General features: G+C 45.3%; 1 protein-coding gene across 1 annotated transcript in view; it reads right to left on the bottom strand.

Annotated features, from left to right (window-relative positions):
- LOC134347296 (uncharacterized) overlaps positions 1–20998 on the bottom strand; it is a 51344-nt gene that overhangs the window by 15484 nt on the left and 14862 nt on the right. Inside the window, exons 3-10 of the mRNA XM_063049695.1 lie at positions 19692–19964; positions 18830–19093; positions 16756–16851; positions 16171–16203; positions 15428–15475; positions 6706–6842; positions 6443–6542; positions 3144–3398 (exon numbers count right to left, since the gene is read on the bottom strand). Coding sequence (XP_062905765.1) covers positions 3144–3398; positions 6443–6542; positions 6706–6842; positions 15428–15475; positions 16171–16203; positions 16756–16851; positions 18830–19093; positions 19692–19964 — 1206 coding nt within the window. The remainder of the gene's footprint in view (positions 1–3143; positions 3399–6442; positions 6543–6705; positions 6843–15427; positions 15476–16170; positions 16204–16755; positions 16852–18829; positions 19094–19691; positions 19965–20998) is intronic.

The following is a 20998-nucleotide window of genomic DNA, read 5'->3' as shown; positions in this document are numbered from 1 at the left end:
TTTTTTGTGTGTGTGACTTAAATATGTATGTTATTTTGTTGTTATTCTGTGCACTTTTATGTCAAGTATTTTGTAAACCTACATAAACTATCCCACCAACACACATCAAAGTTGCTGGTGAACGCAGCAGGCCAGGCAGCATCTCTAGGAAGAGGTGCAGTCGACGTTGCGGGCCAAGACCCTTCGTCAGGACTAACTGAAGGAAGAGCTAGTAAGAGATTTGAAAGTGGGAGGGGGAGGGGGAGATTCAAAATGATAGGAGAAGACAGGAGAGGGTGGGATAAAGCCAAGAGCTGGACAAGTGATTGGCAAAAGGGATATCAGAGGATCATGGGACAGGAGGCCCAGGGAGAAGGAAAAGGGGGAGGGGGGAAAAGCCCAGAGGATGGGCAAGGGGTATAGTGAGAGGGACAGAGGGAGAAAAAGGAGAGAGAGAGAAAGAATTTGTGTATATAAATAAATAACGGATGGGTTATGAGGGGGAGGTGGGGCATTAGTGGAAGTTAGAGAAGTCAATATTCATGCCATCAGGTTGGAGGCTACCCAGACGGAATATAAGGTGTTGTTCCTCCAACCTGAGTGTGGCTTCATCTTGACAGTAGAGGAGGCCGTGGACAGACATATCAGAATGGGAATGGGATGTAGAATTAAAATGTGTGGCTACTGGGAGATCCTGCTTTCTCTGGCAGACAGAACGTAGGTGTTCAGCAATACGATCTCCCAGTCTGCGTCGGGTCTCACCAATATATAGAAGGCCACATCGGAGCACCGGATGCAGTATATCACCCCAGCTGACTCACAGGTGAAGTGTCGCCTCACCTGGAAGGACTGTTTGGGGCCCTGAATGGTGGTGAGGGAGGAAGTGTAAGGGCATGTGTAGCACTTGTTCCGCTTACAAGGATAAGTGCCAGGAGGGAGATCAGTGGGGAGGGATAGGGGGGACGAATGGACAAGTGAGTCATGTAGGGAGCGATCCCTGCGGAAAGCAGAGAGAGGGGGGAGGGAAAGATGTGCTTAGTGGTGGGGTCCCGTTGGAGGTGGCGGAAGTTATGGAGAATAATATGTTGGACCCAGAGGCTGGTGGGTTGGTAGGTGAGGACCAGGGGAACCCTATTCCTAGTGGGGTGACGGGAGGATGGAGTGAGAGCAGATGTGCGTGAAATGGGGGAGATGCGTTTGAGAGCAGAGTTGATGGTGGAGGAGGGGAAGCCCCTTTCTTTAAAAAAGGAGGACATCTCCCTCGTCCTGGAATGAAAAGCCTCATCCTGAGAGCAGATGCGGCAGAGACGGAGGAATTGCGAGAAGGGGATTGCATTTTTGCAAGAGACAGGGTGAGAAGAGGAGTAGTCCAGATAGCTGTGAGAGTCAGTAGGCTTATAGTAGACATCAGTAGATAAGCTGTCTCCAGAGACAGAGACAGAAAGATCTAGAAAGGGGAGGGAGGTGTCGGAAATGGACCAGGTAAACTTGAGGGCAGGGTGAGAAAGCAGGATCTCCCAGTGGCCACACATTTTAATTCCACATGTCATTCCCATTCTGACATGTCTATCCATGGCCTCCTCTACTGTAAAGAGAAGCCACACTCAGGTTGGAGGAACAGCACCTTATATTCCGTTTGGGTAGCCTCCAACCTGATGGCATGAACGTTGACTTCTCAAACTTCCGCTAATACCCCACCTCCCCCTCGTACCCCATCCGTTATTTATTTATATACACACATTCTTTTCTTTCTCTCCTTTTTCTCCCTCTATCCCTCTGACTATACCCCTTACCCATCCTCTGGGTTTTTCCCCCCCTCCCCCCTTTTCCTTCTCCCTGGGCCTCCTGTCCCATGATCCTCTCATATCCATTTTGCCAATCACCTGTCCAGCTCTTGGCTCCATCCCTCCCCCTCCTGTCTTCTCCTATCATTTTGGATCTCCCCCTCTCCCTCCCATTTTCAAGTCTCTTGCTAGATCTTCCTTCAGTTAGTCCTGACGAAGGGTCTCAGCCCGAAACGTCGACTGTACCTCTTCCTAGAGATGTTACCTGGCCTGCTGTGTTCACCAGCAACTTTGATGTGTGTTGCTTGAATTTCCAGCATCTTCAGAGTTCGTCGTGTTTACATTTTTAAATAAACTGTCCCATGTGTGCATTCAGTGCGCACATACTTTTGTCACAGGAAAAAGATTTGCACAACATAAGATTTTTGCGTACACTGACTACTAAAAATTAGAGGGAACATTGGTCTGGAGCTTCAGGACCCAAAACACTATGTTTAGAAACAGTTATTACCCCTCAGCCATCAGGTTCTTGAGCAAGAGGGGATAACTTCACTCAGCTTCACTCGCCCCATCACTGAACTCTTCCCACAAACTGTAGACTTACTTCCAAGGACGTATGATAATGTACATGTACTTTGATAATAAATGTAGTTTGAACTTTTAAATTTAAAATACATGTTGACAACATCTACCACCCTCCCCTTATCAATCCTCTTCTGCTCATTTCCCTTCACTCATTAACTTCCAAAACATTCTCCGCAAATACAGATGAAAAATATTCATTTAGCACCTTGGCCATCTCCCGTGGCACTTCAGAATGATGACCACACCGAACCTAAAAGGGACTATCCTGTCCTTGGTTAGCCTTTTGCTCTTTTACTTCTAGAATCTCAGTAAATTACCTCTACTTGTGGTGTCACTCTGCTGCTGAGGGAGAATTCCAGATATTTGTCACTTCCATTCTGAATACTTATAGAAGTACATATCCTGACATTCAATATTAGTCACCCCATAATTTTTTGGGGGAGGGGACACGTGTAACCTAAGGGCCTGTGTCCTATGAGAGAGTCTCACAACACTTGGTTCAAATAGACCACCATGAGTGGCATTGGTGCCTCATTAACTGGATAACACGGTGAATGTACTGATGGGCATTGTGCTCACTCTGAATAATTTTATGAATAAAAGTTAATTTTGAAATTAAAACCAAGTTGTCTGCAGGTTCAATTCTTGCCCGTCACTCCGCCACGTTTGAAGCACTGACCAGCCACTCACTTAAATCTAATCACTGGGAAACATGTGTTGACTGACTTGATGCAAAGATTCAACCCCAATTTATAAAAGTCACGCTGAAATTAAACTAGTCAGATAGGGACTCACCACCCAACTGATTGGTCAAAGACATTATGAAGAGAATAAGTTTTTTCTGGGTCCTCTCCCACTCCTCAGCAAGTGACAACTTCTTATGCCATTCGGCCCCCTCGCTCTTCACCATCCACTGCTCCTGGGGAACCAACTTCCGCTTACTGTCGTAAACCACAAACTGGACACTATCCACATTAGTGACAGCCACTAACTGTGGAAAATCCAGAATCTCAGTCGTGGACGTCAGGAGAATTCGGAGAGAGTGAGATTCTGAAACAAAGAGAGAGGGGAAAATCAGGGCACAAAACAAGGTAACCTATCGCAGCCGATACAATGCAGAGACAAAGTCACAGGCCGGTTCCTTACTGGGTTCCATTATCCCCGTCTGCTGTCAGCCTCCTAACACAGGGAAGTAGTCGATGATTTCCGTGGTCCCGTCTGAAGCCCTTTGCTCCAGTGGTCAGTTTGTTGGAGACGAGACGTAACGTCACAATAAGGAACATGTCACTGGGGCAACGACACAGCCTTATCCGACGTTGGTCTTCACAGAGGTTGCTGTAGGTCGGGATGCGCACGCACACGCTCAACACACAGATTGTCACACATATTCCCGTTCCAATTAGACAGGGAAGTTATGGTGGGGTACAGGCACCATGATGTACAAAGGCTGGAATAAATCTAGTCAAGAAGAAAAGAAAAGCTAACAAAAGGTTCAGAGATTTAGAGATCTAGAAGATTATAAGGCTAACAGGAAGGAGCTTAAGAAGGAAATTGGGAGAGCCAGAAGGAGCCATGAGAAAGCCTTGGTGGGCAGGATTAAGGGAAACCCCAAGGCATTCTACAAGTATGTGAAGAGCAAGAGGATAAGATGTGAAAGAACAGGACCTATCAAGTGTGACAGTGAGAAAGTGCGTATGGAACCGGAAGAAATAGCAGAGGTACTTACTGAATACTTTGCTTCAGTATTCACTGTGGAAAAGGATCTTGGTGATTGCAGTGATGACTTGCAGTGGACTGAAAAGCTTGAGCATGTAGATATTAAGAAAGAGGATGTGCTGGAGCTTTTGGAAAGCATCAAGTTGTATAAGTCACTGGGACCGAATGAGATGTGCCCCAGGCTACTGTGGGAGGCAAGGGAGGAGATTGCTGAGCCTCTGGCGATAATCTTTGCATCATCAATGGGGACGGGAGAGGTTCCAGAGGATTGGAGGGTTGTGGATGTTGTTCCTTTATTCAAGAAAGGGAGTAGGGATAGCCCAGGAAATTATAGACCACTGAGTCTTACTTCAGTGCTTGGTAAGTTGATAGAGAAGATCCTGAGAGGCAGGATTTATGAACATTTGGAGAGGTATAATATGATTAAGGATAGTCAGCATGGCTTTGTCAAGGGCAGGTCATGCCTTACGAGCCTGATTGAATTTTTTGAGGATGTGACTAAACACATTGATGATGGTAGAGCAGTAGCTGTAGTGTATATGGATTTCAGCAAGGCATTTGATAAGGTACCCCATACAAGGCTTACTGAGAAAGTAAGGAGGCATGGGATCCAAGGGGACATTGCTTTCTGGATCCAGAATTGGCTTGCCCACGGAAGGCAAAGAGTGGTTGTAGACGGGTCATATTTTGCATGGACGTCGGTGACCAGTGGTGTGCCTCAGGGATCTGTTCTGGGACCCTTACTCTTCGTGATTTTTATAAATGACCTGGATGAGGAAGTAGAGGGATGGGTTGGTAAGTTTGCTGATGACACAAAGGCTGGAAGTATTGTGGATAGTGTGGAGGGCTGTCAAAGGTTACAGCGGGACATTGATAGGATGCAAAACTGGGCTGAGAAGTGGCAGATGGAGTTCAACCCAGATAAGTGTGAAGTGGTTCATTTTGGCAGGTCAAATTTGATGGCAGAATATGGTATGAATGGTAAGACTCTTGGCAGTGTGGAGGATCAGAGGGATCTTGGGGTCCGAGTCCATAGGACGTTCAAAGCAGTTGCGCAGGTTGACGCTGTGGTTAAGAAGGCATACAGTGTATTGGCCTTCATCAATCGTGGAATCGAATTTATGAGCCAAGAGGTAATGTTGCAGTTATATAGGACCCTGGTCAGACCCCACTTGCAGTACTGTGCTCAGTTCTGGTCGCCTCACCGCAGGAAGGATGTGGAAGCCATAGAAAGGGTGCAGAGGAGATCTACAAGGATGTTGCCTGGATTGGGGAGCATGCCATATGAGAATAGGTTGAGTGAACTTGGCCTTTTCTCCTTGGAACGACAGAGGATGAGAAGTGACCTGATAGAGTTGTATAGGATGAGAGGTATTGATCGTGTGGATCGTAAGAGGCTTTTCCCCAGGGTTGAAATGGTTGCCACAAGAGGGCACAGGTTTAAGGTGCTGGGGAGTAGGTACAGAGGAGATATCAGGGGTAAGTTTTTTTATGCAGAGAATGCTGAGTGCGTGGAATGGGCTGCCAGCAATGGTGGTGGAGGCGGATACGATAGGGTCTTTTAAGAAACTTTTGGATAGGTACATGGAGCTTAGAAAAATAGAGGGCTATAGGTAAGCCTTGTAATTTCTAAGGTAGGGACATGGTCGGCACAACTTTGTGGGCCGAAGAGCCTGTGTTGTGCTGTAGGTTTTCTATATTACAATGTTTCTATACACAAATACACAAGCACGCTCACACACATACCCTCATCCTCAAGCCCCTCACCACCGACACCCTCCCCTCTCGACGTGAAGTGGAAGTAACAAGTTGCTGTAACTGATAGGGGTGGGGGGCTGGTGTCCAATCAGAAGTAGGTTGTGTGTTACCTGTCTCAGAGTGTTGCGAGGATGAAGTTTTGAGTTGGAATATGTTCATTAGAATGAAAGAGCCAGTCAGGGCCCTCTGTCCGCTGATGTTAAAGTGAAAGTTGAGTTTATTTTCATCCGCACAAGTACGGGTGAGCTCAGTTGCAGTGACAAACTTAGTTCCAGCAGCATCACGGGCATATAGCATCCGAGACGCAAGCTTCACAAGAAAAACATATATATACATATACATACACACACACACCCACACACAGATTATGCAAAAAGAACATAATTAGAACAAGAAAACACATACAGACATACACACACTGGTCCACTGACCTTCTCCACTCCCTCTCCCCATCTCTCTTCCCCACGCACGCTCCGGTTTCAAGCTCCATTTCGATGGTCAGCTCGTCTCCGTTCGGACCCCCTGTCATTCACCCTAGCATGACAATCCTAACTCCCCCCCTCGCTGTCGGAGGGAAACACTTTGCTCAGCCTCTGAAACCCTCCCACCCTGTCACCCACCTGCGGAGGCGGCGTCGCACAGGAAGGCCAACACTATCAGCCCCACCACTCTGCGAGAACTCGTCCGCTCCATATCTGGGACCCAGATGGTCAAGTGTAACTACTGAGGTTTGTATCCAATCAGAAACGTCGCCAAGTGGCGTGTCACCAGTCTCCGGGTAAAAGAGCGCTGAAGAAGTTTCCCAGTCAGAGGCTCGAACACCCGATGTATTTCTTGCCAAATATTCACGCGTATTTATGCACAAGCGCAATGTAAAACTTACTCGCAGCGATGACCTGTTCGGCTTGTCACCGAATAAACTTCCACATACATTACCTGTTGAAAGTGTACCGACTGGCTGCATCACGGTCTGGAACTGCGAACGCGCGGGAGCAAAGCAGCCGAAAAGAATACGCAGCCCTGTATATCACGGGCACGAAGCTAAAATTGGATGCATCGGTATCGCAACCGAGTAAAGATATGAGAAAGACGTGAGAAAAGAGCTGGCCAAAGTTGTTTGGAAGCGGACACTAGCAGGGATGACGGTAGAGCAGCAATGGCTGGAGATTCCGGGAGTAACTCGGAAGATACCGCGTCAGTTCATCCCAAAGAAGTAGTATTTTAAAGGGCGGGTGACTTACCCGCGACTGGCAAGGGGAAGACAAAGACAGCACAAAACCAAAAGAGAGGGCATAAAATATAGCAAAAAATAATGGAAAGCTAGAGTATTCGGAAGCTTTTAACAATGCACGGGATGCATCTAAAAAGCAATTCCGTTATGAAAAAGCAGCATACTATCTGCAGATTTTCTCGTGTTAAATTCTGAAAAAGGAAACGGAAGAGATTATGGAGCCATTAGCAGTGATCAGGACTTTGTCAAATTTGTAAAGGAGCAGATTGATTTCTTCTTTTCAACTAATACTACGGAAGAAGTTTCCAACGGAACTGTTTGGGACGCCTTTAAAGCTTATATCCGTGGTCAAATTATTTCCTATTCGGCTGGTTTGAAAAGACGTATTAACAATGAAATACTTCTGTTGGTTGATAAAATTAATGAAGTCGATAAAAAATATGCTATTTCTCCCAGTAAGGAGCTGTACAAACACGGAGTTGAACTCCAATTAGAACATAGCTTATTATTAACATAAACAACAGGAATTCTGCAGATGCTGGAAATTCAAGCAACACACATCAAAGTTGCTGGTGAACGCAGCAGGCCAGGCAGCATCTGTAGGAAGAGGTGCAGTCGACCTTTCAGGCGGAGACCCTTCGTCAGGACTAACTGAAGGAAGAGTGAGTAAGGGATTTGAAAGTTGGAGGGGGAGGGGGAGATGCAAAATGATAGGAGAAGACAGGAGGGGGAGGGATAGAGCCAAGAGCTGGACAGGTGATAGGCAAAAGGGGATACGAGAGGATCATGGGACAGGAGGTCCGGGGAGAAAGACAAGGTGGGGGGTGACCTCCTGTCCCATGATCCTCTCATATCCCTTTTGCCAATCACCTGTCCAGCTCTCGGCTCTATCCCTCCGCCTCCTGTCTTCTCCTATCATTTTGCATCTCCCTCTCCCCCTCCCACTTTCAAATCCCTTTCTCACTCTTCCTTCAGTTAGTCCTGACGAAGGGTCTCGGCCTGAAACGTCGACTGCGCCTCTTCCTATAGATGCTGCCTGGCCTGCTGCGTTCACCAGCAACTTTGATGTATGTTGCTTATTATTAACATCCTCGATTGAAAATCAATTAATGAGAACTAGAAGTGATTTTTATATTCATAGTGATAAATCGGGTAAATTACTGGCTAAACAATTGAAATTTGATTCGGCTAAACGTCAAATTACTAAGATTCGTAAACAGGATGATACTTTCACAGTTGATCATGTTGGGATAAACCAAACCTTTCAAGAATTTTATACCTCTTTATATCACTCTGATTTTCCTCATGATTCTAATCTCATGCATGATTTTTTAAGTAAATTGAGTTTTCCGAAACTATCACCCGAAGATTGCCTATCATTAGAAACTTCCATTTCAGAGGAAGAAATAATAACTGCAATCTCATCATTGAATTCCGGTAAAGCACGCGGTCCGGATGGGTTTACAGTGGAATTTAAAAAATTTTTTTCCTCCATTCTTTCTTCTAAGTTGTCTAGAATATTCAAGGAAGCAATCAGCTTAGGTAAATTACCACAATCGTTTTATGAAGCCTCTATTTCCTAAATTCTTAAAAAGAATAAAGATCCTACTGACTGTGCATCATACAGACCGATATCTCTTCTGAATGTAGACTCTAAAATTTTTTCAAAAATTCTAGCAACTAGACTGGAGAAGGTGTTACCTCAAATTATTTCTATGGATCAAACCGGATTTATTAAAAATCGCTATTCATCCTTTAATATTAGGAGGTTAATGAATATTGTTTATACCCCCTCATTTACTACCCCGGAATGTATTATCTCATTAGATGCCGAGAAAGCCTTTGACAGAGTTGAATAGCCTTATTTATTTAATGTTCTTGAGAAACTTAATTTTAATTTGACATTTATATCTTGGATTAAATTGTTATATTACTCCCCGGTAGCCTCGGTTTGTACAAATAATTATAGATCTCCTTTTTTCCCTCTTTTTCGTGGTACTAGGCAAGGTTGCCCTCTTAGTCCTTTACTATTTAATATTGCCCTTGAACCTTTAGCAATTGCTATTCGTGAGTCCCCAAATATTGTTGGTATTACCCGTGGAAATGAAATACATAAATTATCATTATATGCAGATGATTTGTTGTTATACATCTCTAACCCGGAGAAGTCAATTCCTGCTATCCTAGATCTGTTAGCTCAATTTAGTAACTTCTCTGGTTATAAATTGAATCTTAGTAAGAGTGAATTATTCCCTTTAAATAAGCATGTACCTATTTATGGACGTTTACCATTTAAATTGGTTACTGATTCATTTATATATTTAGGGATAACAATTACGAAAAAGTATAAAGATTTATTTAAAGCTAATTTTTTTACCTTTAATTGATCAGATTAAACTTTTATTTACCAAATGGTCCCCAATCTCTTTGTCTTTGATTGGTCAGATTAATGCTATTAAGATGATCATTTTGCCTAAATTTTTGTATATATTCCAATCGGTTCCGATTTTTATCCCAAAATCTTTTTTTGATAACGTAGATTCAAAAATTTCCTCTTATATTTGGCAGAATAAAAATCCTAGGTTAGGTAAAAGGTACCTACAGAAATCTAAAAAGGAGGGGGGGCTCGCCCTCCCGAATTTTAGATTCTATTATTGGGCAATTAATATTCGATATTTAAAATTCTGGTTACAAGATTTGGACGCATCTTTAAACCCTCATTGGGTAAATCTTGAATCTAATTCATTACAAGGGTTCTCCTTGGGTTCGGTTTTAGGAACTTTACTTCCTTTTACTTCTTTTAAATCATATAAACAAATGAACAACCCAATAGTTAAGCATACTTTACGTATATGGTTTCAATTCCGAAGATTTTTTGGGTTTAATCAATTTATTCTAGCAAGTCCTATTATATCAAATTTTCTTTTTCAACCTTCTACGATGGATCAAGGTTACTTTGATTGGAAAACCAAAGGTATAATATCTTTTCGCGATTTATTCTTGGATAACTGTTTTATGTCTTTTGATCAACTCTCTAATAAATATAACTTACTCAGATCTCACTTTTTTAGACATCTACAGATTAGAAACTTTTTAATTACTGTCTCTCCTAATTTTCCACATCCATATCCAATGGACACTTTGGAAAAAATCTTAGATTTAAATCTCTCTCAGAAAAGTGTAGTAGCAATTATATATAATATAATTATGAATCTATGTCCTGATGCTTCTAATAAAAGCAAAGCTGACTGGGAAAGAGAACTTGAGATTATTATACCGACTGAAAAATGGGAAGAAATTCTTCAGTTGGTGAATTCATCTTCTGTATGTGCTAAGCATAGATTGATACAGTTTAAAGTACTGCACAGGGCTCATATGTCCAAAGATAAACTATCTCGTTATTACTCTTATATTAATCCAATATGTGACAGATGTCATTCCGAGATAGCTTCTTTAACCCACATGTTCTGGTCATGTCCCTTGTTGGAGAAATATTGGAAAGATATTTTCGATATTATTTCAACGGTCCTGAATATAGACTTACAACCTCATCCAATTACTGCTATCTTTGGACTACCAATGAAAGACTTAAATAATTTAACCTCTTCATCACGAAGGATGATTGCATTTCTTACTTTAATAGCTAGAAGGTCCATTTTGTTGAATTGGAAAGAGATCAACCCTCCTACTGTATTTCACTGGTTTTCACAAACTATGGTGTGTTTGAACTTGGAGAAAATTAGAAGTGCAGTTTATGACCCTTCTATTAAGTTTGAAAAAACTTGGAGGCCATTTATTCAGCATTTTCATTTGATGTAATTTGATCATTTCCAAACTTGTTTTATCTCCCTGTACTGTTGTTGGAGGGGAATGGAGTCGTCGACACTAAGGTTTTCTTCTTTTCCATTTTTAAGTTGTTAGTTTTGCCCAAGTCTTTTAGGTTAGTTGATTAATTTTGTTTTTCTTTGGGGATGGGTTTTTTTTTGTTTTGTTTTTTCTCTTTTTCATTTTTTTTCCAGTTTTTTTTTATTTTGTATTATCCGTGGTTAGTTCCACATGTTTGGGAGCTTTGTTAATTTCCACTACTTGGTTTTGCAATTAATTTTTTTAAGTGTAACCTTACATCTCCTTCTATTTGTATTATGGCTATGTTCTGTTTCTGTATTTTGAAATTAATAAAAAGATTGAAAAAGAAAGCAGTGATAAAACATAGAATATATTGCATACAGTTCTGATTGCCCCACTACAGGAAGGATGTTGAGGCTTTGGAGAGGGTGCAGAAGATGTTTACCTGGATGCTGCCTGGATTAGAGGGCATGTGCTTTCACTAGAGGCTGGGTATGCCCTATCTCTGTTCTCAAAGGATGAACCTCTATTCCCAGGCCGCGTCTTCTGGTCTTACACTTCCACCATAGGAAACATCCTCTCCACATCCACTCCCTCAAGGCCTCTCACCGTTTGATAGGCAGCAATGAGCTGACGACTTGTTCTTCTGAATTCTAGCGAATGCTAACCCTGAGCCATCAAACGCTCTTCACATGACAAGCTGTTCAATCCTGGAATCATTTTCATCAACCTGCTTTTATCCTCTCCAGCTTCAGCAAGTCCATTCTAAGATAAGAGCTCACAATACTCCAAGAGAGCCCTCACCAATGCCTTATAAAGTCTCAACATCACATTATATCCTTGCTGTTAAGATGCTAGTTCTGGGGTGTACCCCATCTGGTTCAGGTGACTAAATTGCTTTCAGACCTTTCAGTTTCCCAAGAACCTTCTCCCTAATAATGGCAACTTCACACACTTCTGACCCCTTACATCTAGAAATTCCACCACACTGCTGGTGTGATTCACAATGAAGACTGGTGCAAAAGGTTCAGTCCATTCACCCAGCATTTCCTTGTGTCCCATTACTACCTCACCAGCATCATTTTCCAATGGTCCGATATCCACTCTCACCTTTCTTTTACACTTTATATATCTGAGGAAACTTTTGTTATCCTCTTTAATCTTGTTGGCTAGATTACTTTTGTATTCCATCTTTACCTTCTTAATTAACGACTTTTTTTAGGTTGCCTGCTGTTGGTTTTTAGAAGCATCCCAATCCTAACTTCCCACAGATTTTTCTCTATTGTAGCCCTCTGTTTAGACTTTATATTGATTTTTACTTCTCTTGTTAGCTACGGTTATGTCATCTTGCCTTTAGAATACTTCTTCCTCTTTGGGATGTATGTATCCTGTGCCTTCGATCATCTTCCTTCAGCCATGACTCAGTGATGGCTTCAACATCACATGTCAACCTATAACTGGGCTACAAGCTTATCTACCTTATTCCATATACTGCACACATTCAAATATAACACCTTCAGTCCTGTATTCATCCTTTTCCATTTTGTCTGCCTTTTACATTGTAACTCATCCCGTTGTCTACAATCTTGCCCCATCATCAGTCTCTCATTCCTAGGAGTCTCACTACATACTTAGATTATGAGAACACTCAGTCATCTTTTATTGTCATTTAGAAATGCATACATGCATTAAGAAATGATACAATGTTTCTCTAGAGTGATGTCACGGAAAACAAGCTGGACCAAAGACTAACACTGACAGAACCAAATAATTATAACATATAGTTACAGCAGTGCAAAGCAATACCATAATTTGATAAAGAACAGACCATGGGAACAGTAAAAAAAGCCTCAAAGTCCCGAGTCGATCGACTCCCGAGTCCCCGATAGCAGGCGGCAAAAGTGAGAAACTCCTTGCCATAAACCTCCAGGCACCGTCAACTTGCCGATACCTTGGAAGCAGCCGACCCCAGCCGACACTGAGTCCGTCCGTGCGAAAACTTGGCGCTTCTGACCAGTCTCTCTGATACAGCCTCCCGAACGCCATCCTCTGCCGAGCGCCTTCGACCTCTCCCTGGCCGCTGAAACATGCAAAGCTGAGGATTTTGGGGCCTTCAGCTCCGGAGATTCCGGTTACCACACAGTAGCAGCGGCAGCAAAGCGGCAGCAAAGCGGCATTTCAGAAGTTTTCCAGATGTTCTCACGTCTGTCTCCATCAAATCAAAATTGTGCACGGTCCCCTATTTGACAGATAACAGATATTCATCACCGAAGTGGCTATATTGCCTCTCTCGTAAACTCATCCTCAGCACCATCACTCCAGTTCCTATCCCCCTGCCAAATTATTTTAAACCCTGCTGAACAACTCTAGCAAACCTACCCACAAGGATATAAATCCAAACCTAAGCTAGTCAATACAGGACACCTGTGATTGCTGTTTCCCATGGTTCCTTTTGACACAGAAAAGGCCATTCAGCCCATCAAACCTACACCAGCTGTTTTTAAAATTGTATAGCTACGTTTATACAAATGGATACAATATCGCAACAATACTCTTATTATACACATCTCAATATTTCATAAATACCACTATTTACAGTTACAATTATCACTGTCCACAGCCCACCCTAGCCCTTGAGGGTCCTATCTTGAAAGGTGTATTGGTTTTAAATTGTAGACAGTTCAGTGGACCAACACAACTACAGGAATACAAGACATACCAAAACGCATTTGGGTTATACATATTATCTGGCTCAGAGAGTTTACAAATGGCAAGATAAGGTTCCAGTCGAAAGTGCAGAGGCAGGCATTAGGGGGAGGAATTGATTAACATTTTAAACTAATGACTCTCCTATTAGAATTGGGAAGGATTTGAAAACAAAAGCTGTGGCAATGTGGAAGGGAGAGGTTGGAGACGGAGGGAGAGGTTGGAGACGGAGAGAGAGGGTGTTGAAGGTGGACAAATCCCATCTGGTTCTGCACAGCATGAAGGGAGGATATACAGGTTTGGACTGGTCGTGTGATTTGTGAATAAGCGACATGCATCTGGCATGTTATGTACAGTAACTGCAGTGTGTGGGAGCTGATGGTACCAGCACAGATCCACAGAGACCCAATCCAGAATCAAGCAGTGTTGACTTGAAGCGATGAGCTGAAACATAGAAACATAGAAAATAGGTGCAGGAGTAGGCCATTTGGCCCTTCGAGCCTGCACCGCCATTCAGTATGATCATGGCTGATCATCCAACTCAGAACCCTGTACCAGCCTTCCCTCCATACCCCCGATTCCTTTAGCCGCAAGGGCCATATCTAACTCCCTCTTAAATATAGCCAATGAACTGGCCTCAACTGTTTCCTGTGGCAGGGAATTCCACAGATTCACCACTCTCTGTGTGAAGAAGTTTTTCCTAATCTCAGTCCTAAAAGGTTTCCCCTTTATCCTCAAACTGTGACCCCTCATTCTGGACTTCCCCAACATGGGGAACAATCTTCCTGCATCTAGCCTGTCCAATCCCTTTAGGATTTTATACGTTTCAATAAGATCCCCCCCATAGGAAATGTCCCCATAGTCTCTCAGTCCTCTCCTCGGACAACTTCTCGTCCTCACTGACTGCCAGTGAGATCACTGCAGAAGAGAGATCAGTCACATCAGAGTTAAGCAAACCATTGGGCCCAGAGTCAACTGGACTTCCTGTGCACCACCCCATTCCCCACCCCTCCCTCAGACACTCCCTCTCCCCCCCACCATCTCTCGGCTTCCATCACTGGCACTCCCCGGAAAACCCCATCAGCAACGTCTCCTCCCCCCCACCCCCCAGCCCCAATCCCAGTGAAGCCCATCAGACCCAGGGAAAGGGAATCAAAAACCAGAGGGCAGAGTTTAAAGGTGAGAGAGGAAAGAGCAACTTCAGGACACAGAGGGTGATGGGAATTTGGTACGAGCTGCCAGAGGATACGATAACATTTGGTCCAATACATGAGATGTTGGTCAAATGGACACCATGGTTGGCATTGACGAGACTGGCTGCTTCTGTACTCTGTTACTCTGCATATTTAATGCTTCGACTGTGAATGCTTAGAATGTACGTGTGCGTGTTTGTTGGTTGGTGCAGATGCAATGAGCCAAAGGACATGCTTCCTTGCTGTTAGGGTCTACACCAGTTGAGACCTAGGAGATGAGAACAAGATGTCACCATCCTGAGCCAGCGGAATTTTCCTCCCGATAGGATTGGGTGTGTATCCATGACTGGGTTCAACAGATCGTTGGATATTAGAGGAATTAAGGGATTTGAAGATATTTCATATAGATCAATATTTCCTTACACTACTGATGGAGACTATTTGGCTCATTTAGTGCTTACCAGCTGATGGAGTAATCTCATTGTCTCACTAACCCATTGGCCCCACATTCCAATTTTCTACCCCTCACCACACTACGGAGGCAAAGGAGGGGCACACAGAGCTGATACAGTAAGGAGCATCTGTAATGAGCCGGTTGGGAGCCGAGTGTCAATCAACACCATTCCTACCTGAAGTACTGCTGAGGGAACTTGCCGCAAATCCTGCATCATCTGTGGCTGCGAATGGAAGGGCAAGAGTTAGAATCCGTTCACTGTCAGGGACGGAGAGGGGGTAGGAGAGGGAGGGAGTCACTGACCATGGACTGGGAAAGAATCAGGGAGAGGGGCTTGGAAATAGAGAGAGAACCACAGTAGGTGCCCGATGGGTGGAAACCATTCCCCTGAATAATTCCTTTCTGTGTGTCCCTTGTGTGTCCCCAGGGGCGCTCAGCTCCCCGTCCCCTCCGGGGGGGGGGGTGCTGTGCTCCCCATCCCCTAGGGGCTGTATTCCCCAGCCTAACAACTTACTTGTGTACATATTTCCCCAGACCACACTTGATTCTTTGGCTGATCAGAAACATTCTCTGACCCCTGGTTCCTGACCACTCCCGCAGTGGGAACTGTCCCTCCCCACATGCCCCACACAGTTCATCACTTTTAATCCATGTCTCACCCTTCTCCCTCTGTTCCCTAAACAACAACCTGGCTTCTCCATTCCATCCCCAGCAGCAACGTTCCCCATTCTGGAACCCCTGAGGTGAACTGTTCTGAAGCCCTTTGATCTTCCCCGAGTTGTGTGACCCCCCCCCCCCGCAACTCCGGAACTTGTCTCATGGCTCCACTGAGAGAGGGAGAGACAGACACACAGACCCACAAGGAGTTTATCGTCACATAATCAAGGGGGAGGAGAGGAGCACTGATATTGAACTTACTCCGTGTGGCATTGTACTTCCTCTTCACTCCCACTGCGAAAACAAGGAGACCTGGTGAGTGCGGCTGATGGACTGGGATAGACAAAACTGACCCCCACAGACTCCACCCCTCCCTTTAGGATCCTCACACTCTGCCCCATCTCTCTCCATTTAGAACGCTCACACTCCCCCAAAGGATGCTCCCCCCATCTCTTCCAACTCCCCTTTAGAACCCTCACACCCCCAACAGACCCTCCCCTCATCTCTCCTAACCCTCCCCCTCCCCCAACAGATTCTCCCCTCATCTCTCCCAACACTCCCCCTCCCCCAACAGATTCTCCCCTCATCTCTCCCAACCCCCCCCTCTCCCAACAGATTCTCCCCTCATCTCTCCCAACCCTCCCCCTCTAACAGATCCTCCCCTCATCTCTCCCAACCCTCCCCCTCCCCCAACAGTTCCTCCCCTCATCTCTCCCAACCCTCCCCCTCCCCCAACAGATCCTCCCCTCATCTCTCCCAACCCCTCTTTGGAACCCTCACACTACCCCAACAGATTCTCCCCCCATTTCTCCCACCCCCCCCATGCTCAGTTCTCCCCAGCCCTACCTCGCCACCTGTACACAGCACCAATGGTGATGGCGAGAACCACAAGGATGGCCAGGAGCCCGACTATTAATAGGATCCGGGATTGAGCTTCCCGCTCTGGGGAGAGAATTGGAGAGGGTGTAGGAAGTTCACAGTTACACAGGCCACAATCACCAAGGGCACACCACCCTGTGTGGTAATTTGCCAAGAAGCACTGGCCACGACTGTAATAACACAGCACACCAGATCAGACTGTAATGACCAAGGTCTGGCCACCTGTCAGAATACGGAATACACCAATCTGCCCTGGAATAACCCACTGACCTGCACTGAAATAATTTAGGATACAGGTGTCCCCCGCTTTTTGAACGTTCACTTTACGAAACCTCACTGTTACGAAAGACCTACATTAGTACCCTGTTTTCGCTTTCAGAAGGTGTTTTCACTGTTACGAAGAAAGGCAGCGCGCGACAAAAAAAACAGCGCGCCATAAAAGGGGCAGCTCTGCCCCGGATTCGCAACGGCATTGCTTAAAGACGTTGCATTGAGCAACCGTTAGCAAGATGAGTTCTAAGGTGTCGGAAAAGCCTGAAAGAGTAAGGGTGTTACACTTAGCGTAAAACTAGACATAAATAAGCATTTCGATCGTGGTGAACAAAGCAAGGACAAAGTGAGTTTGGCTTGTGGAAGTTGACGAAGATGATGTTGAAGAGGTTTTGGCATCCCATGACCAAGAACTGATAGATGAAGAGCTGATGCAATTGGAAGAGGAAAGGATAACAATCGAAACCGAATGCAGAAAGTGAAGCAGCTGCGTGAGATTTTCGCTGCAATGATAAAGTACGACTTTAATTTTGAAAGGGTACGTAGCTTTAGGGGATATTTGCAGGATGGTTTGAGTGCTTACAAACAACTGTATGATAGAAAAATGCGCGAGGCTCAGCAGTCAAGCAAGCCTTCCACATCAGCCACAGCAGACGACGAACCTCGACCTTCGACATCGAGGCGGGCAGTCATAGGAGAAGATGAGTTGCCTGCCCTGATCGACGATGAGATGACACCCCCGTGTCCCACCACCCCGACAGCCGGGCCCCGGACAGATACTGTACCGACTCGCGAAGAACGCAGTGGTAGCTGGGAGGCACACAGCAAATCTTTAAGAAAAAAGCCCAAATAAACATGCTAAATAATTAGGTGCCGCCTGGCACGTAATTGTCGACCCAGATCAGAGGCGATGCAATTGGCAATCTGCGCCGACATTTACGTGCCGGGCAGCACCTAATTAATTAGCATATTTATTTTGGCTTTTTTCTTAACGATGTGCTGTTTGCCTCCCGGCTACCGCTGTGTTCTTCGCGGCAATGTATCGGGTCGGCGGCCCGGAGGGTGGGGGCCACTGCACCACCCAGCCTGCGACGACTCAGCCTAACACACCATCATCAGTGTGCTCAGCACTGTTTTCCCAATTCCGGTAAGTGATACTCACTGTACATACATTATTTCTACTTTATATAGGCTGTGTATTTTTATGTGTTATTTGGTAGATTTGGCAGCTTCATAGTTTACAGGTTACTGGAGAGCGCATTTATGCCAACAGCGCTTGCGTGAGATTTTCTGCTGAAAGCACTTACGTGAGATTTTCACTACGGAGATCTGTGCAGGCAATCGTTGTAGAGAAGTATTTCTACTTTATATAGACTGTGTACTTATCATATCATTCCTGCTTTTACTATATGTTACTGTTATTTTAGGTTTTATATGTTATTTGGCATGATTTGGTAGGTTGTTTTTGGGTTTGCGAACGCTCACAAAATTTTCCCATGTAAATAAATGGTAATTGCTTCTTTGCTTTATGACATTTCGGCTTACAAACCGTTTCATAGGAACACTCTACCTTCGGATGGCGGGGGAAACCTGTATACCAGCCCTGCTCTGTCCTGTCCCAGGACACCCTTGGCTCGACCTCCCTTTGTGAGGTGTTTGAGAATCTCCCCCTGCACAGCTGTGGGCCCCCCTCAGACACCTCCCCACACAACTCCCACTCCTCACCCGCGAGTGCAGCCGGACCCTCCCTCAGGATGACCGATCAACTCACTGTAAATCCGGGTGACGGCGTCCTCCAGTCCGCTGTGCTCCACCCGACAGGAGAACGGGCCCGGGTCCGCGGGGTCCACCAGCACCCACTTCTGGATCTGGTGGGTGCCGTCGTGATTGGGCAGGAGCCCACTGGATTGGGTCTCGGGTAAGATGGTCCCATTCCTCAACAGGGTCACCTCGATAGATGGGGGGTGGAAGCCGGTGGCCAAGCAGGAGAGGTGCAGGCTGTTGGCCGAAGGCGTGATCGTCATCTGGGGAGGCACTGGGGAACGGAAGAGAGATAGAAGGAGGGGGAGGGGGAGAAAAGAAAAGAATGTTTAGAGATCAAGATAGAGGTGACTTTAATTTTCTACAGATTGACTGGGACTTCTACTGTAAAAGGACTGGATGTGATAGAGTTTATCAAATGTATTCAGGAAAGCTTCCTTGCTCAGTACATAGAAGTCGCAATGAGAGAGTGGGCGATACTTGAGCTGCTGTTAAGGAATAGGGCAGGGACAAGGCAGGTGACAGAAGTTTGCAGGTTCAACGACAGGAAGAGTGTGAGGGACAGGAAGAGGGAGAGATGGCGACTGAGGGCGGGATGGTGAGAGAGAGAGAGATGGAGAGACAGTGAACACCCCACCCACACAGAGTCTGAGAGGAACAGAGAATCTGGTAGAGCCCAACCCAGACAGAGAGAGAGAATCCCCTACAGACAGGATTCCCCCAACACTCTCATACCACTCAGAGAGAGACCCTCTCAGCAATCACCACTCTCCCATCCCTCACTCCATCACTGTTAGAACTCACCTCCCCCCACCCTCATTGTTTCATTTCCTGACCCACAACCCTGGGATCTACCCCTCGCCACCACTCACCCACTCGCGATTCCCTCTCTCCGTATTCTGTGTATCTCTGCAGCCACTGCAGACACTCCTTCTCCAGGAAGTCCTTCAGTCTCTTAACACGGACCTCATCACCAGTGCACTGGTTTTTAATGTTCTGTGCCCACGATGATGGTGTCACCCAGAACATGTGGCCCTGGTCAAAGCGCATCACATCCTCGCCGTCCCAGCTGTAATGGGAGAAGCCACTTGAGGTCCCGTCCTCCTTCAGTTCACAGCCAAATATCTGCTGCAGGGTATGGAAACCTGTCAGCACACAAACAGTCGATGGGTGTTTACCATGATTTGGAACTTGTTCTGTGTGTTTTGAGAAGCAGCCACATCGTCTAAAAAACAAGACTATCCGTATGGAATTGCAGAGCAGAGGAAAAGCCCATTTGGCCCACCATCTCCATGCTGATCTAATAAATACAGACCCGATTTATCAGCATTTGATCTGTAACCTTCAGTGTCTTAGTGATTTTAGAGCTGGTCCAGACTTTTTTTTAGCATTTATGACAGTCACTGTCTCCACCACCCCCTCAGGCAGTATGCTCTGGCTTCCAAGCCGCTTCTGGGTGAAAAAAATCCTTCCCAGGTCCACTCTAAACCTCTCAGCTGTCCCCCTAAATCTCAGCCTTATGCCATGAGAAAAGTTTTATTATCTACCATTCCCTAAATACCTTTTCATGAATAAAATTTAGCTTTCAAATTATAAGCAATGTGTCTGCAGAACTGTGACTGCAGGGGCTACCAATCTTTTTTACACCATGGACCAATACCATCGAGCAAGGGGTCAGTGGACCCCGAGTTGGGAACCCCTGGTCCAAAGTCTCACCCACTACACTACTACATTTGAAGCACCGATCCTGTCTTTTAATCAGAGGGTATTTTGGGAAGTGTGATCACAACTCCTTAAGGTTTTTACAAACACAAGAAAATCTGTAAATGCTGGAAATCCAAAACAACACACCCAAAGTACTGGAGGAACTCAGCAGACTAAAGCAGAATCTATGGAAAAGAGTATAGTTGACGTTTCAGACCGAGACCCTTCATCAAGACTGAAAAGAAAGAGAAGTCAGAGTAAGAAGGTGGGGGGAGGGGAGGAAGACGTACAAGGTGGAGGTGATAGGTAAAACCATTTCCCATTCCTGTTACCCTCTCTCACCTAGTCTCCTTACCTGTCCATCACCTCCTGCTGGTACTCTTCCCTCTTCCTTTTCTTCCATGGTCTTCTATCCTCTCCTATCAGATTCCCCCTTCTCCAGCCTTTTATCTCTTTCCCTAATCAACTTCCCAGC

The sequence above is a fragment of the Mobula hypostoma genome, chromosome 5, assembly GCF_963921235.1.
Source record: "Mobula hypostoma chromosome 5, sMobHyp1.1, whole genome shotgun sequence".
Lineage (NCBI taxonomy): Eukaryota > Metazoa > Chordata > Chondrichthyes > Myliobatiformes > Myliobatidae > Mobula > Mobula hypostoma.
Note: the sequence above shows the minus strand (reverse complement) of the source record. Positions and strands in the feature narration are given on the sequence as shown.